At 42.2% G+C, this 16,114-nt stretch overlaps 2 protein-coding genes and 1 long non-coding RNA gene across 7 annotated transcripts in view; 1 reads left to right on the top strand and 2 right to left on the bottom strand.

Moving 5' to 3' along the window:
• Nucleotides 1-61: 61 nt before the first annotated feature.
• Nucleotides 62-11,681, bottom strand: LOC147800156 (Na(+)/citrate cotransporter-like). Of its 3 annotated transcripts, XM_087133401.1 has the most exons (14): nucleotides 11,313-11,681; nucleotides 9,448-9,578; nucleotides 7,468-7,667; nucleotides 6,685-6,950; nucleotides 4,822-4,951; nucleotides 4,340-4,455; nucleotides 3,969-4,151; nucleotides 3,306-3,425; nucleotides 3,083-3,169; nucleotides 2,710-2,814; nucleotides 1,533-1,630; nucleotides 1,213-1,337; nucleotides 810-971; nucleotides 62-630 (listed from the first exon to the last, which is right to left on the bottom strand). In XM_087133401.1, the coding sequence occupies exons 4-14, from the start codon at nucleotides 6,918-6,920 to the stop codon at nucleotides 472-474; spliced, it is 1,521 nt and encodes a 506-aa protein (XP_086989527.1). In that variant the 5' UTR covers nucleotides 6,921-6,950; nucleotides 7,468-7,667; nucleotides 9,448-9,578; nucleotides 11,313-11,681; the 3' UTR covers nucleotides 62-471. The 3 variants fall into 3 exon arrangements, with proteins under 3 accessions (XP_086989527.1, XP_086989525.1, XP_086989526.1); XM_087133399.1 differs by lacking the exon at nucleotides 9,448-9,578; XM_087133400.1 differs by lacking the exon at nucleotides 11,313-11,681 and having other exon boundaries at nucleotides 9,448-10,035.
• On the top strand, nucleotides 10,640-13,473 carry LOC147800155 (uncharacterized). The gene is made up of 2 exons (XR_015424436.1): nucleotides 10,640-10,884; nucleotides 11,282-13,473. It is a non-coding gene; the product is annotated as an uncharacterized LOC147800155 (long non-coding RNA).
• The window catches only part of LOC110977024 (Na(+)/citrate cotransporter-like), a 21,970-nt gene continuing 18,460 nt past the window's right edge, over nucleotides 12,605-16,114 (bottom strand). For all 3 annotated transcript variants that reach the window (XM_087133397.1, XM_087133396.1, XM_087133398.1), the window contains exons 13-14: nucleotides 15,821-15,958; nucleotides 12,605-14,053 (exon numbers count right to left, since the gene is read on the bottom strand). In XM_087133397.1, the coding sequence (XP_086989523.1) occupies nucleotides 13,919-14,053; nucleotides 15,821-15,958 (273 nt within the window). In that variant the 3' untranslated portion in view covers nucleotides 12,605-13,918. The remainder of the gene's footprint in view (nucleotides 14,054-15,820; nucleotides 15,959-16,114) is intronic.

Below are 16,114 nucleotides of genomic sequence, written 5' to 3'. Positions count from 1 at the left end.
TGTATAGCGACTTTTCTATCATTTATTATCGTGTTGTATCATTTCGTATATAGGAGCTTGACATATTTTCCTCAAAGTGCACGATTAGAATTCCACAGGATCTTGATTATTTCTTTGTATTTATCTTGCTAACAGTTCACCACGACTATTAAAGACACAGTTGAATCTGAAGTTCCGACCTGTAGCTGCTTGTTCTCCTTAATCATAGCTGACACTAGCTGGTGAACATTAGGTTACCGCCTCCCTGGGACTTCACTTAATGCCATCGAGTGCACCCAGTGTTTAAAGTAGCTTTGAACAGTTTATTTAAAAAAACAAATCTCCATCAGTCCATGTGAAAAAAACTTTTCATTTAAGGTGATTTGCTTATTAACCGAGTGGTATGGATGACTTCTGGCCTGGGTACCGAATTACCTACGCTAGTTTCCGTAATTTCTCCATGACCAATTATATACAGACTAAGTGTTGTCTTTAATAGTGAGGCTTGTTTACCATGTCCATGACAGTGATTTGCTCGTAGGCGAAGGCGATGGCATTAGGGGGCGTGGCTACTGGCAGCATGAAGGCGAAGGAGCAGGTCACGGTGGCAGGTAGCATCAGGAACAGTGGATTGACGCCGATACTCGTCCCCTTGACAAGAATGATCATAGCATCAATTTAACCCGACTATATCCGCAGACACCCAGATCTAAGGCCTAATACACGCAGTTATTAAAACATGCTATAATACCAATTCTTAAAAAGAGTTAACCCAAAGAAACACCCAAAGTCCGGCTTTCGACTCAAGCTTACCAAATTGCTGAACTTACCAAACTAGCGAGTATAGGAAGGAAGATGGTTGCTGTAGCGGTGTTGCTGGTGACTTCCGTGAAGGCAGCGATAATGACGGACACCACTAACGCGATAGCAAAGGGAGGGAAGCTATCCAGCACAGTGAACCTTTCGCCGATCAAGGCCGACAGACCCGACACCTTTTGGTGGACGGAGGGGTTTTAAACATACAGTCAATTAAAATCAAGGGCCTTTGTGTCAGTCGGGAATCAATGTAGCCAAGGCACAACTACAAGAGAGAGCTTCCATTAGTTGCCATGCTTTGTGCATTATTGTTTGAATACGAAACTGTGTCGAGGGGAAACATCTATCAGAAATTAGCAGTCACGAGCGGGCGGTATGCTCATTATATAATAATGAAGGTTTGGTGTATTTCCTGACCTTGCAGGCTTCAGCCAGCGCCAAGCCTCCACCAAAAAGGATGATCACCAGCCAAGGCATCTTTTGTTGAACGATCGACCACTCCAGAAGGGCCGGGCATGGACCTGTTTCTTCCTCCAAATCCTCTGCAATGGAAAGCAGACACTTATACTCCCGTTTAGAAATCCCTCAGCCAATATGATACCACTGCCTCACACCAGTGATTTTGATTTCTAAAAGGAAAAATGTAGAGAGTACATGGAAATCGTCGATCTGTGATGAATTGTCTCTGCTCTGCAAGGACAAAGCCCCCATAAGAAATTGCTCGCCACAGCACTGACCTTTCGAGCTCCGACCACACAAGAATTTGGGCATCCGGGAAGGAAATAAAAAGAGTAGAACGGCGACAAATATCGCTGCGGTCGAGTCGGTCACGTATCTGAAGGACAGAAATTTACAGAGTAGGTAGATGAAGTGGTTGTCTGCGGTCTACTATAAAGATGAGTAACATTTCCACAAAGCATTACTGTAGAACTCAATTCAGATTGGTCGAGTTGTTAATTATGATAACTTGTAGTTTTCAAATCATGCAAATTGGTGAATGGTATCCCACTACAGAGGAATCACTCCTATTATCACTATACTGATCATCGTAACGATGTTTGCTATCTACTCTTTATAGGTATACTGCTTAAAGCTGTAAGGCTGTTTTGTATGAACTTCAGTGCACGAGATTTTTTAAAAGAAAAAGTTTTAGGGGAAGTTGGGGCTACTGGACCACTTACGCACATTTTTGTTCTAACCATATTCAAAAACCAAGAAAAGGATAAAACTACTTTTAATACGTGACCCAAACACTTGTTTGTTTATTGCAAACAGTCGTAATCAACCCCATTAATAAAACTTATGAATATTAACTCATTGAAAATTCATCCAAAAGTGGACCACCAGCCCCACACCCGGGGCAAGTGGACCACATCATAAAACCTTAAAACTTGCCACCAACAGAGTACGAAATGAATGTTGGAATGAGTAAAGTGATAATAAAACACTGAAAATGGCAATCGTAGTTATCTCAGAAGCACCAGAGTTCAATAAAACAAAATTAATTAGAAAATTCCTGTATCTTTTTTCCAGTCATGCAATTTCTGTTTTTGGAATGTCAAGCAAAGCATGGAGTTGTTCGGTTTTGGCGTTTTTATTATCCTAAATCATGATTTTAAGTTTATTTTTCAAGTTTATTTATATTTCTCCCACGGGCCTCAATTTATGTTCAGCTTAACCTCTGATAAATATAGATATTGTTTAAACAGAGCTGCTCAATTCCAAAACCTTTTAATTGTTTTTTGCCTATGAGTGGGCCAGTTGCCCCGATGACCCAATAGCCTCACCCTTCCTTATTGAGGCTTTGCACGGCGGTCATCTTGGAGGGTCAGTTCGACACGGATATGCATGAATACGCCTTTTGTGGCACGAAAGTACTAGCGTCAACTCAAAAACTCTACACAATAAACATACCCCTCTGGGAAGAGCACAGACCAGCCAGTCACAAAGCCTGGTTTACGGCTGATCCACAGCACAATTAGCAAGATAAAGTGCGCAAGAGCACCCTTCTCGGCAAACCTGTCCGGAAATACACAGGTGTGAAAAGTCGAGATTTGCATGGACCTCTGGCAATCAATCAAGACGATCAATGGTTAAGAGGAAAGGGGGAGAAAATTGATGGCAAGACGGGGGAGCAGTGGGGGTTGGTAGGAGGAACCTAATCACGGGTATTATTTAAGAGTCTCCCGACCAATCCAGGTAAACAGTTCTTGAAAAATTTTGTGCTTACTGTCACTCCCGTGAAAATGAGGTGTACGACCAAGAAAAAGTTAATTTGGTTTCTTACGACATGGGTCCAAGGTCCTTGTAGGCCTGACGGATGACTTTGGCGGCGCCCTTGTGGTCGAGTTCCTGGCCCAGCTTCTTACAGCACCTGACGCAAACACAAATTATCAAATAAAGTTCAAATGGTATTATCAAAAAATATTTAGATGGCCAAGATGTATGAGTAAACCAACCATCTATATTACAGTACCCATAATAATGGCATGATTCCAAAAAGCACTCACCAGCGATCCACGTAAACAATCTGCAGCCAGATCCAGCTCAGAAGCAGGCAGAGCAGCATACCAGGCGCGGCATACATTATCCACTCACCGAAGTCGATCTCAGCCTCAGACCCAAACAAACTGTGGAATGCACAACCACCAAGACTGTCACGCGCAGATTGCTACCATGATTTAGAAAAAATACAATATGTATCTAATTTAAAGTGGCATGCAAACCAGGCCCCGCAGCACACTGCTCGGTATAACCCATTTACAGTTTTTTTTTCTTTTGCTGGTTACTTCCCCTGATTCAGGTTGACTATACCTAACTGGGAACCAACCACGCTGCAAGCATAATGCCGGAGATCTTATTATTGAATCCGGCTGCCCCAGAACATTACCAGGCTTCAGTTACTCTTCGCTCTACCTTGTTGGGTGTAAACTTACAATACGCGTGCCTGCTAACATATTACTGTCTTCGTTCTCGAGAATCTTGAGTTACACGTTAGTGTTTAAGTTATTTCCCCTAAAAATCTTAAAAAAGATTTCCTGAAAAGGTGACAAAAGTTTCCCTTACAAATTACATAAAATCGCCTGCGTTTAGATGTCAGCTTTTTCCACAATGTGCGCAATGAAGAATTCACTTGAACATCTCGTACAACATTTTGCTGGGGATCCACTCGCCTGCTAACTTGACCGGCCAGTACAAGGTTTGGAGCTGTGCCTGTCAGCGTGGCTGTACCGCCGATGCTTGCCGCATAGGGTACGCACAGTATGATGCCTTTGCAAATGAAATTGTAGCGGGATTCTTGCTTGTCGTTTTCCAACAGCCTGAAGTTGTCGGTATCCAGAGGCTGCACATCAGTGCTAAAACGACAAAGGAAAGAACATGAACAATTCCGTGGAGAGAGTGCTTAATTCCACTAAAAACAAAAGCAAGTTCATCTCAATGTCGCAAACTGCATTCCCTTTTCCCGACTCGAAAACCTTAAAACAAAAAAATGACGTACGTACATTTATTATTTTTGACCTGACATCTACGACCCATGACCTACCTTCCCCTAACCCGAACCTCCTCCATGGCAATGGCTTCCTCTCCTTCCTTGTCTCCGTGGGCCCGCCCACTTCTGGTATCTCTATCACTGCGGCCCTGGTTGGCATTGTCACCTTTCTGCAATAGACATTGTGGTGGCATGCGGACATACTAGACACTGCATGTTCTATGAAAATTGTCTTGATAGTCATTTGAGAAATATGCAGATCCTCATCATCCTACCATAACAAGTTTCTGAACGTATGTGGGTCTGAACGTGAGTGTCGATGAAAGTGTTTGATAATGGAAATCAAGATTTGCGTTCAGAGCATTGCACAAGCGTCTATATAGGATTACACATTTCGCAGTTCGTTGATCTCACATGCATATCGCCACGCAAACACGACGTATGAGCCATTCTCAGCAATTGGCGAATTTGGGGATGTAAAAAGTTCCTAGGGACGGCCTCGTTTTGATTTTATGGCAAAGGGTCAAGGACCATACCTGTGTCAAGTTATCCTTTTTAAGTTGCTGTAGCACAGCTTGCGCAATCGGCAACATCATGGCAGTGGTGGCGGTGCTACTAATCCACATGGACAGGAACGCGGTAATGAGCATGAAACCTAACATCATCCTACAAATAAAAGGAGAGCAAAAATATTGTTTAAATTTTCATATAAATGTACAAGGTAGCTTGAAATAGCGCCCATATCCACTGTTGGCGTCAAACAAACGCCACTGTTTGATGTTATGCCTAGCTCCGAACTGAAGAAACATTCTGAGGATGAGAATCATAGCGAAACACGACCCGCAATAACACCTGCGATTGACTTGTCGAATGAGGGTTCATTTGATGTTTAAACCATTTTGTGGGGTCTGTGTATCTCAAGCTAAAACATCTTTGTTCACGAGGATCGGGAGACTGCCCCAGTGAGGTGCAAGTGTTAGTCCAGAGAAGAAAACCTCCTCGTTACCTGACTCCAAGAGCCCGGCACCGGTAGATGTCATTAACATCACTGACCAGGAAAACGTCACCATCGAGAAAGAAGTAGACCTGATGCTTGATCGGCCAGACACCCTACCAAACTTCTGCCTCTAGGGAACTAAGATCTGCCCGCCAACTCCGCCGACATCCGGTAATGAGATCCTACTGGCTCTTGGCAAACCTGAGAGCAGACTCTCGAAGAGGTCACCAAGACGATCAACATCTGTGAGGAGCTCAACAGCTTACTGGTTGAAGTCAGAAGCATGTCGAGCCAGATGGACCATCTTATCTGGTCTTATCGAAACAAACACGCCAAACTCTGGCGTGACACGCGACATCTAAGCTTCGAGGTCCTAACCTGGGGGGCTCAACTTTCCTCCGGCTGAGTATGATAACTCCGTAGACGTCAGCGACCACCGTGACGACAACAAAAGGACGATGACGAAGGAAAGCGTGCTGACAAGAAGCCTATGTCTGCGACCTACGAGTCGTCAGGCATTCTTGGGTGTGAGTATCATGGTGCCAAGGTACCATATACCATCCATACAAAAGTGGTGTCGCCGTGTAGGCAATAAAGCCAAAACTTCCATCGTATGAGCAATTCACTGTCACTGTAGCCGGGACTGAGGCTTTCCATCCCTCACTGAAACTCGCAATCACCTAAAACATCAGCGGTTCCTGTCTTGGCGGTACGAAAACGAGATCGGGTAAACCAAACTGCCAAGCAGTCTTGCAGAGGACCTAACATGTCATATTCAGCGTCTGATTCTACAACTGTAGGATTCCATCTCGAGTGAGAGACACTGATTTCCCCTTACGCTACACAAATGGCTTGACTGTTTCGGTTTTTGAAGCATCGTTAAATGAAACGTGAGCATGGCCGCTTATGTTTTGATTCATTGTGTAGAATTTTGTTACTTTATTCATGTAAAAAATGCCATTCTGAAAATGTTGCTTCAAAGAAAATCTAAAACGCCATACAATGTACACGCAAAGGATTTTATTAAAGTGATACAGGGCCGGGTAGAGTGAAGCCAATTTTCACCAAATCAGTAACCAATCTACAATATGAATGTCATGATATTTGCTATCCTGTCACACAAGCGAATCGTATCAGAACAGTGTTTGTCGGGCGACCTAAGAAAGCATTATGATACTGGAAGTCTTGACAAGTATTATTTTTTAGCGATACCGTATCGCCCACTAGTGCAGAAAATGTAAAGAGCACGTTATGTTTTGGCAGTCTTGCTACATTTGAGCATAGGCACCCTCCCCCCCCCAAAAAAAATATAATATAAGAAAAGTTGCTTATTGAAGGAGATTTGTGATTCCATTTCTATTATTATTATTTCTAACTATTTCCCACTCATTCCCGTTCTCACCATCTTGGTTTGGATCCCACTAGTATCAAGACAGCCAGAGCAATTCTTCGGTGCAGATTGTTATGCTCTATGGCCACAGCCACAATCAGGCCGCCGAGGAAGAGTATATTGACGTCTTTGGAGTAGTTGACTGCGACATCCTTGGCCGGCATGACCCCGAAGAGCGGGAAGAGGACGAGGGGTAAGAGAGCCGTCACGGCCAAAGAGATCGCCTCCGTGCACCAGAAGATAGCCATGATCAGGATGCTGTAGGCCGTGTAGCCGATCTACGGGCAACGACAGCATAAATTGGGGTACAATTTATTTTCCCTCGAAGGTGCGATGTTTCGGTGAGGGAATGAATTCTACTTGAGTAAAGGTAAGTTCCAACCCGCAAACCATCATAATCTTCAACCCATTCTTCTGCATTAAAAAAACTAACTTTTTACATCATACAATGGAATTTGACAACCAAAATCCAAAACCAGTGCTGCGTTTGGCAAGGGGGTACGCGCATGACATGCTGCTTCGACCAATAGAGTGTCGTGATTTGTCAAATCACGCGCGCGTCAAGCTGAAGAATGTGCCTGTGAGTGCAGTGACACTGCTGTTAGGGCATCTAATCAGATAAGTCTATAATACAGTTTTTGGACATAACATTAAAAAAAAACTAGCAAGTAAAGGTGCATGTGGTTTCCAGTGATAAGAAAAAATTAAAATTGATTGAGGTAGCGATTATTTTCCCAAGTTTTCAATGACTTTAAATTCAATAAAATGTACGGTGCTTTTCGGCAGAAATCTTACTGAATCGTTGATGGCAATGGGGATTGGGCACAGGATGAGAGGCACCAGGAGCACAATGAAATATCGTCGGTTTCTCCAGACCACGGCTCGCCAGCTGGGTGCGGGGGGCGGGATATCTGCTGACCCATCCACCGCTTGCTCCTCCGCTGGGCCGATTACTTTCTCCAAGCTCGGTGGAGGGTCGGCGTTGGTAATAACTCCTGTAAATCAACAAGACAAGCAACTCTAGTGGCATATCCTGCATGGTTTGAATCTACGTAAACAACATGTTTTTTCTCTCTCTCCTAAACGGCCCCAGTTTTGTTCCTCCGAAAAAGGTCTTCGGTGACAGTACCATTTCGGAAGTGTTAGCACTTTAAATTCCTTAAAGAGCACCTCTTAGGAAAACATGTTTTCTCTGATTTAATCTGTTCAAATGAATATGGAAGCATCCAGATCGCACGTAGTGTCATTTGTCTTCAGAGCTCAATTATAAAACAAGCTAAAAAGGGCTTTTTTCTGTTCATGCCAAGAAGCGAATTCTGAGTGTAGATTACGTCATTCGGAGAAATCAGAGAAAACGAGGGAACCCTCGCCCGGTGTTCGTAGTGGATAAACCAAAAAAAGTGTCAAAAAAAGTCTTGGGCCAAGACGGCAGAACTCGATAGCGAACTCGATCGAGCATAAAATATGCCGCGCGCGCTGATTTCCATTGCGTCCTCTCATGACTTCATTTCACCAATCGACGGCTCGTTCTACCGTCTTGGGAATCTCCAACAAACTGTTTAACTTTTTCTTTACTTTTCCTCGGGATTTCTGAGGAACCAATTAGCGCCCAGGAAATTCCAGTTGAACCTGTATGTGAAGAATATGGATTAATAACTTGCATTACATGACCTTTCACGTGACATATTCAAGCGCTACTACGGGACGCTTAACGTACTTCTAAAGTACCAGTATTGTCACCGTTGATAATGGCTGCGGTCGATGCATTGGAAAAGGCGCGAAGAAGTAGGCCTGTAAAAGACTTCCTATAACAAAACTAAAGAAATAACAAGCTGACGCTGTTGATGAGAGTCCGCTTTCATTCATTCCTTTATTCATTCATTTATTATTTCTCAGGGTGCAAAAACCAACACAAAATACAAACACCGATACATATCAATATATAAGAACAATATTTGCTGACACCCCTGACGGATAGCCTAAAAGCGAACTCAATCACTGTCGAGAGGGTCTCCATAAAAAGCTCAACAAATACAAGAAAAATACTAGATAAAAAATGACTAAAAATACAAAAATGCACAAAAGTAAAACTAGAGAAATAAACAATGGAATGTACATTTCTGAGTGAAGCCACCCCCGGCCTGCAATTTGGGACTTCCTGTGAACCCTCCTGCTTCAACCCTCCCACGTGCGGTCTGTTTTGTATCCAATTTTGCATCCTAGGGTCCATTCTGAATACTCATATTAAACAACTATTTTGCATACGAAGGCCACGCCTCGGTTGTAGGAGATTACCAAGACGGTAGAACGAGCCGTCGATTGGTGAAGTCACTAGCAATAGAAAACGGCACGAGCGGCATATATCTTGCTCGATCGACGTCTGCCGTCTTGGCCCAAGAATAGTCAAACAATGGCTACATGCTATCCCCAATCCGCCATGAGTTGAAGTGCACCCTCACCGGGAAAAGACAGACAGATGGTACTAAGTTTTCCAACCGGGTTCTTGCACGCGTTCGGCAAGCACGCGCAGACCACACATTCCAGACTATTGATCTCCATTATAAAGACATCTCAATATTAGAAAGACTGGATAGGACATCACGTGGAGGGTAATTAACCAGCAGTTCGAACAAAAACTTAATTCTGCATATGGAATGGACAAATTTTAAGGTTATTTTTTCTGGGCTTCTGCACATTTTTCACTTTCGTCTTCGGACTTTGAATTCCTTTGTTTGTAACTTCATTCAACAGAAACGTCAGCACTCTGCTTCTCACTTTGGTTTCATCTCTGCCCTGAAGAATTCTGTCACTCATTTCACATCGTCTCTAACACAAATTGGCTTCGGTGCGTCTTTAGATCCGACAAACACAAATCATGGCTGTCTTGGAGATTTTTCCGGTGAAATCTGGGGAAAATGAACGACAAATTAGTCATTCAGTTTTTGAAACCACTTTTGCCAATAAGTAACATTTCAGACGGTCCCAACTTCGAGATAGTGAAGTTTCATATACAAACTGAGCCTGATAGGCTAGATAGACTGTCATAAATTTCTTACTAGGCCTATTTAGGCTTAAAGTTAAGCATTATAAAGTACAACTTGAGAAAATTTCTGAAACTAAAAAAAGTGCGACTTAAATTTCCTTCCGTTCCTTCTCCCCAAACTTGACGTTGATCTCTGATAATTCACCGCTGCGTACACCTCCAGCATTATTCTTTCCAAATTTATCCATTCCAAGTGCAGAATTCAGTTTTTCTTCGAAATCTGACGATTGAAGCGCAAAAACCTCAACGTGTTTTTGAAAAACTCCATTTTGAATTTACACACAACGAAATTCGCAACGCTTGTTATTTACCCTCCTGACAATACGCATACGCGGGACGCGCTTTGGACGCGATGTCCTATCCAGTCTATATAATGGAGATCAATGGGAAAGGGCCATTGAATACCAACCTCGTTCCCATGGGTACGATCTTGCCGCGCCATGTTGGTTCCCACCATTCCTTATGCGATTTAAGCCCTGGTATTGTGGCTGCGTTCGATTAGCTTACACTTGTAAGTCAAATCTACAAGAGAGCGTTCGTTTGGCCATCACGTGATCCTCGTGCCTGCCCTGGTGTCAGCCACCACTATCCTGGCTGGCGAGTGGGTCTCTGGAGGCTACCCGAGTGTAATGACGTCACGGATGGACTGTTCGAGCATGGAACGTGGCGGGGACTTGGCCTTTTTCCCGGGAAGCCTTGGCGAATACACTGCAGCGTTCGATTAGACTCATTTCGAGGCTTCCCTTGCATGTAACACTGGTGTATTCAGGGAAGCTGATCGAACGCACCCACTGTTTGGGATTTTTAAATTCGAACTTTATTAAGTGTGTTTACACGCAAACAGATTTACGCGTGCGTGACATGCAAGAGTATACGTGGGCGCGAGCGTGCAGCATTTGAAATACGTGCGCGATTGACTTTACGTTTATGTATTTTCATCCTAAATAGCCAGTCAGCGTCATTTTCTTATTCTACACGACCAAGGGCTAGCAAAGGAACGCGCACACAGTCCATGGAGACGAGGTTGATTGGACACCGACCGTCCAAAATCATGTGACTGAAAATGCTCCATACACAGCGCGCAGACTAGACCATGGAGAATGGATGCACACACTTAAGTCGGCGGGATTCGCCCAACGCCTTGGCACTATGGCTATCAATTACATATGGTTCGTGTTTCGATGTCATCAACATCTGTTTCTAACACTTTATCATTTGGTCAGGTACTTAGGTTATATAATCGACTTAGTGCTTAGACTTCGTGTGCTTGAACGATGCCTGCCACTTTGCATTTTGGTGTGAATACATACAGGCTGAAATGTTCGAAACTGATTTTGAAAAGAATCGATTTAGGATAGACCCTGAATGCATTGGCCAAGTTATCCATACGGTTCCACGAGGGTGCAATTCTATTATCTGTTAACCTTTGTACTCAAACACTCGCCATCGCGTTTGCTCACAGAATTGTGCTCCCTTATCGGGATTTATTTAAAATAAGTTCCGAATCTAACTTTACTGCATGGGGGATTAAACAGCAGTGGTGATTTCATTTCCCAATCGTTGCAGTGTAAATTAAGTGACCTGTCAATAAACCTACCTGTGTCGGAAGTATGGACCTCCATTGCAGTCTCAGGCCTGAGAAAACTCTTGGGGTGTTGTTGAGAGAAAATCGAGAGAAAAAAGAAGCAGAAGCTGTAAGCCTAAAAGAATGAGGTATTACCACGGAAAGGGGAGAGTTCGAACAGCTTCATGGATTCGAGTCAATGTTTGTGAGGAAGTTACATGCATTTGACATTCTGTGTGCACGTGGTATCAAGAGTCTTTAACCCTTGGAACTATTCAAGCTAGCTATAAGCTACTGCATGGGCGCCGTTTGGGACTGCTAGAGACAATTAAAAAGCACGGCAGTTATGACTGAAAAAAGCACTGTTACTGCAACCCATGCACATGTTTATGACGTTCGTTACCAAAGTCTAGCGTACGCAAGATCTGTGCTTAGCAGCATCATGGCAGCAAACGGTGACCAATTCCACGCGCTTCAATCGCAATATGGGACGTCGTTTTTATTTGTGGATTGTCTAGAAATTGAACAAATGTAATTAAATGATTTGTGTGAAGTCGAAAATTCATTAAGCATATTATGTTTCTGTAGCATGTTGGTTAAAACATTTTCACTTGAAGACAAAGAGTATTGCCAAATTTGATGATTTTCTACTGTAGTTTTAAGTTATCCTGGTTGTAAAAGGAATATTCATTGAAATCCAGTGAGGGTCTGAATTGACTGCATGTATGGAATCCATCGGATAAACAGAAATCTGCGAAATGAGTTTGAATTTGACCCAAGTTTTCTCGTCAAGTCGTGCTAATACGGACATTTTGTAAAGGATAAATCAGTCACAGATCCAAAACATAATTATTACTTTTTAATATGTCGAAATACGTGTTATACCTCTTGCAGTGCAGAGTCATTGCTTTGCCGAACGTTTGACAAAAATCAGGGAATCCTCGTACAATGAACCATACTCTTTGTAAAAGCTGGGGCACGTTCAATAGCAAAGTACGTACACCAGCACTGGTATAACCTATACACTTTTATGAGGAATGAGATATATGAAATGGGATAGGAATCCATAAAGTGAAATAAAGTTTTATTCAGTTGGTATCGTGATAAACAATCCACCAATCAGATGACTGGGATCTATGCAGGTGTTGTATAAAACGTGAACATTTATACTCAACGAATTTGTGTCGTCCTCTTACACATTGCTCTTTCTATATAGTACTCATGCACGTTATAGTGGAAGCTAAGTATAATTAGATCGTGCCTACAGGTTGTTTGCGTCATATTTAAGAGCTGGCCAGAAATAATATGCTTATTCAAACCACAAATATGTTCAGGCAAAAGGTGGGCTTTATTAACGACGAGTTATAATGCCATTTCTGAAGTTCCCTGAATGACCATATACTTTGGAATGTATATTAGTAAATTAGCAACTTCATAAAATACCGTTATGAGGTCTTTAGCTTAGTTTTGATCACTTTACAAGTTATTTAAAATCCCACTGGAGAATAATAATGCTTTTGAGTAAGTAAAGATACACGTTGTTACAAAGTAATTCATAAACTGTTATGATCTTATTCTACAGAGCCTTTAACAATGTACATGCATCCAGGTAACTGAGAATTCTGAAAATTCAATTACCAACATCCTACCATTCTACCCTAAGAACATTCAAATAAATTGTTAAAAAGCTAAAAATTACTCAAATTAAACCTTACACCACACTTCATCCGACCACGACAACGTCCAAACAGAAATAAAAACGGAAAAAGAAAACTCATTAACCTTGGCCCTTCGATTTATGAATTTGAATTACCCGATCGCCAACGAAAGTTAGTCACAGAAATTCTTTAAAATCGTACATGCCAAAAATGCCAAAAATTTTAGAACGCCATGAGTAATTTGCGTCCACGTGCAAGTAAACCGAAACCAGCTGAGGCCGTCCGAAGCCTGGTCGAGCCAAGTCGTAAATACCAGCAGTTTTAAAGATGTCTCTTTGTGCTTGAAGTTAAAGCTAATTCGACGTGTTTAAAACCAGGGTGGACATTTTTGCCATTGAGAGCGATGTTATTCAAGGAGCCCATTTACCTCCACGTTAAAATGGGGGTATACTGATAAAAAGGTAGTGAAAAAATGCAAGTATGTTAACTATTAGAGTTACTCTGTGTATAAATGAGGTAGTCGGTCCACTCAACACCAACAAATCTGGCGAAAACTGCAAAGAAAATAAACAACGGCTATGCAAATGTACAGGAATATCTCGATAAAAGAAAGAGAAAACAGAGAGACAGGAAAGTAATAATTCAAGCATTAATCTATGAAATTACTATCAAGTCTAATCTTTGACCCAATCGTCGTATCAAGAACTTTGTCAATGTTATCTGCAACTGGGCAGTTGTACTTACAACAGGACACTTCGTGTATTTGTGTTTGGACTCTATTTGATATATTGTATGTAGGTATACTTCAAGCGTCTGTGTATATAAGGTTTGGTTTACACAATTTAAAACTACCATGGCAATGCTGTTTACATCAACCCCGTTTGATTTATCATTATAAAAATAAGTTGCTAAAAGACCATCTCGTAGTCGATTCAACTAACGTCTTCGTCATCGGGTCAGGAAACTAGTCATGATATCATATTACTCGGTTGTTGTCACGTTGACCTTTGCCCAATCGGGAAACGTGCCCACATCAAAGATCCACATGCCCAGTGTGTTGATGCTGGCGTTGGCAACGAGGACGCAGATAACATTTAGTATGAAACCCGTCTTCACCTGGGAGAGAGGTTAATGAAATTAAAACAGAGAAGGCTATCAAAGATCGTGCTCATATGCCCAGTTACTCACCGTCACTGATTTGCGTCTCTACAGTGCAACTTGGCGTGCAGAATTATAGAAACCCTAGAGCGGTGGCACCATGTATGCTCTTTGATAGGGGGTACGCGCGTGTTACATGCCTCTTCGACCAGTAGGATATCGTGACTTAATTGCCTATAATTTAAGCGCTTATTTGTAGTGCTACCTGCAGCTATATTGTCTCCCTGAAAAGTCTATAAACATTGAAAGAAGCAGCCTCATCGTTATCGTGTTTGTCAAATTGGAGAAAACATTACAGAAGGAAATGAGTTTACCTGAGTAATGTTCTTTGTTAACTTCCTGAGTGACAAATTCCTACCTTGTGGTGGCGCTCTTCCTTTCTTGAGTTCATCCACAGACAAATAAACGCATAGACCAGCAGATCCTTTTAAAACCTACAGGGGTATTCCATGATCTGCACAGCGCCCAACTAAAATCAAAACTATGGGCAAATTTACCCCTCGGTATAGGAAATTTACGTACGGTTGAAGAATCCCAGCCCTAGATTCCATGAAGCCAATCTGGTCCATGTAAATTCAAAACGATGCGTTTGCAACATTTGTAGAGAAGAGACAGCAGTACCGAAGAGCAAAAAGTGAAATGTGTATTTTGGCAATGTAAGTGCATTGCACGTAACGTGCACTGAACACGCTGCCATCCATCGTTTCGCCCACTGCTTGCCCACACTATTCAAAATCACAGTTACACGCGCAAGATTGGCGGTCTATGTGTTTATGTTTAGTCTGTGACATCCATTTGAGGCAGCCCGTTCTAGGGTCGCACCGAACCAATTAGAGTCAAGAGCGACTCGGGTCGACCCAATTAAATTTTGATTTCGGACAGACGAACTTAAAACATACATTTGCATTGGCTTTGGCTCATGGCAAGAGCGACGTCTGAATTAAACCATGTCGTGATTCAAGTGTCGCTCCCAATTGTTTCAAACGTCAAACTTTCGCTGTACGTAATTCAAAATTTGCTTTTAATTTGGTTCGGCGCGATTCTAGAATGCATGCTTATAGCCTTTGCTTAGATTAAAGTGATTTCGATTTTCTTGTACAAATTGTGATATTTTTTTTATAGTTCTTGACAGTTTTTGTTGATGTTAGATGTTTACCTACATGTAAATTTTTCTGGCAGTTCAACCCTAGAATAAAAAATCCATGGCTGCTCCTTTGTAACAGTATTGCTGCCAGTCCTCAGTACGTGTATAGCGACTTCTCCGTTTTCTATCATTTCGTATATAGGAGCTTGACATATTTTCCTCAAAGTGCACGATTAGAATTCCACGGGATCTTGATTATTTCTTTGTATTTATCTTGTTAACAGTTCACCACGACTATTAAAGATACAGTTGAATCTGAAGTTCCGACCTTTAGCCGCTTGTTCTTCTTAATCATGGCTGACACTAGCTCGTAAACATTAGGTTACCGCCTCCCTGGGACTTCACTTAATGCCATCGAGTACACCCAGTGTTTAAAGTAGCTTTGAACAGTATTTTTGAAAAAAAAAACTCCATCAGTCCATGTGAAAAAACTTTTCATGTTAAAGGTTATTTGCTTATCAACCGAATGGTATTGATGACATCTGGCCTGGGTACCGAATTACCTACGCTAGTTTCCCAAATTTCTCCATGACCAATTATACACAGAATAAGTGTTGTCTTTAATAGTGAGGCTTGTTTACCATGTCCATGACAGTGATTTGCTCGTAGGCGAAGGCGATGGCATTAGGGGGCGTGGCTACTGGCAGCATGAAGGCGAAGGAGCAGGCCACGGTGGCAGGTAGCATCAGGAACAGTGGATTGACGCCGATACTCGTCCCCTTGACAAGAATGATCATAGCATCAATTTAACCCGACTATATCCGCAGACACCCAGATCTAAGGCCTACTACACGCAGTTATTAAAACGTGCTATAATATCAATTCTTAAATAAAAGTTAACCCAAAGAAACACCCAAAGTCTGGCTTTCGACTCA

Source organism: Acanthaster planci, linkage group LG02 (genome assembly GCF_054643075.1).
Source record: "Acanthaster planci isolate LZ-2023a linkage group LG02, COTS_SCS, whole genome shotgun sequence".
Classification (NCBI taxonomy): domain Eukaryota; kingdom Metazoa; phylum Echinodermata; class Asteroidea; order Valvatida; family Acanthasteridae; genus Acanthaster; species Acanthaster planci.
Note: the sequence above shows the minus strand (reverse complement) of the source record. Positions and strands in the feature narration are given on the sequence as shown.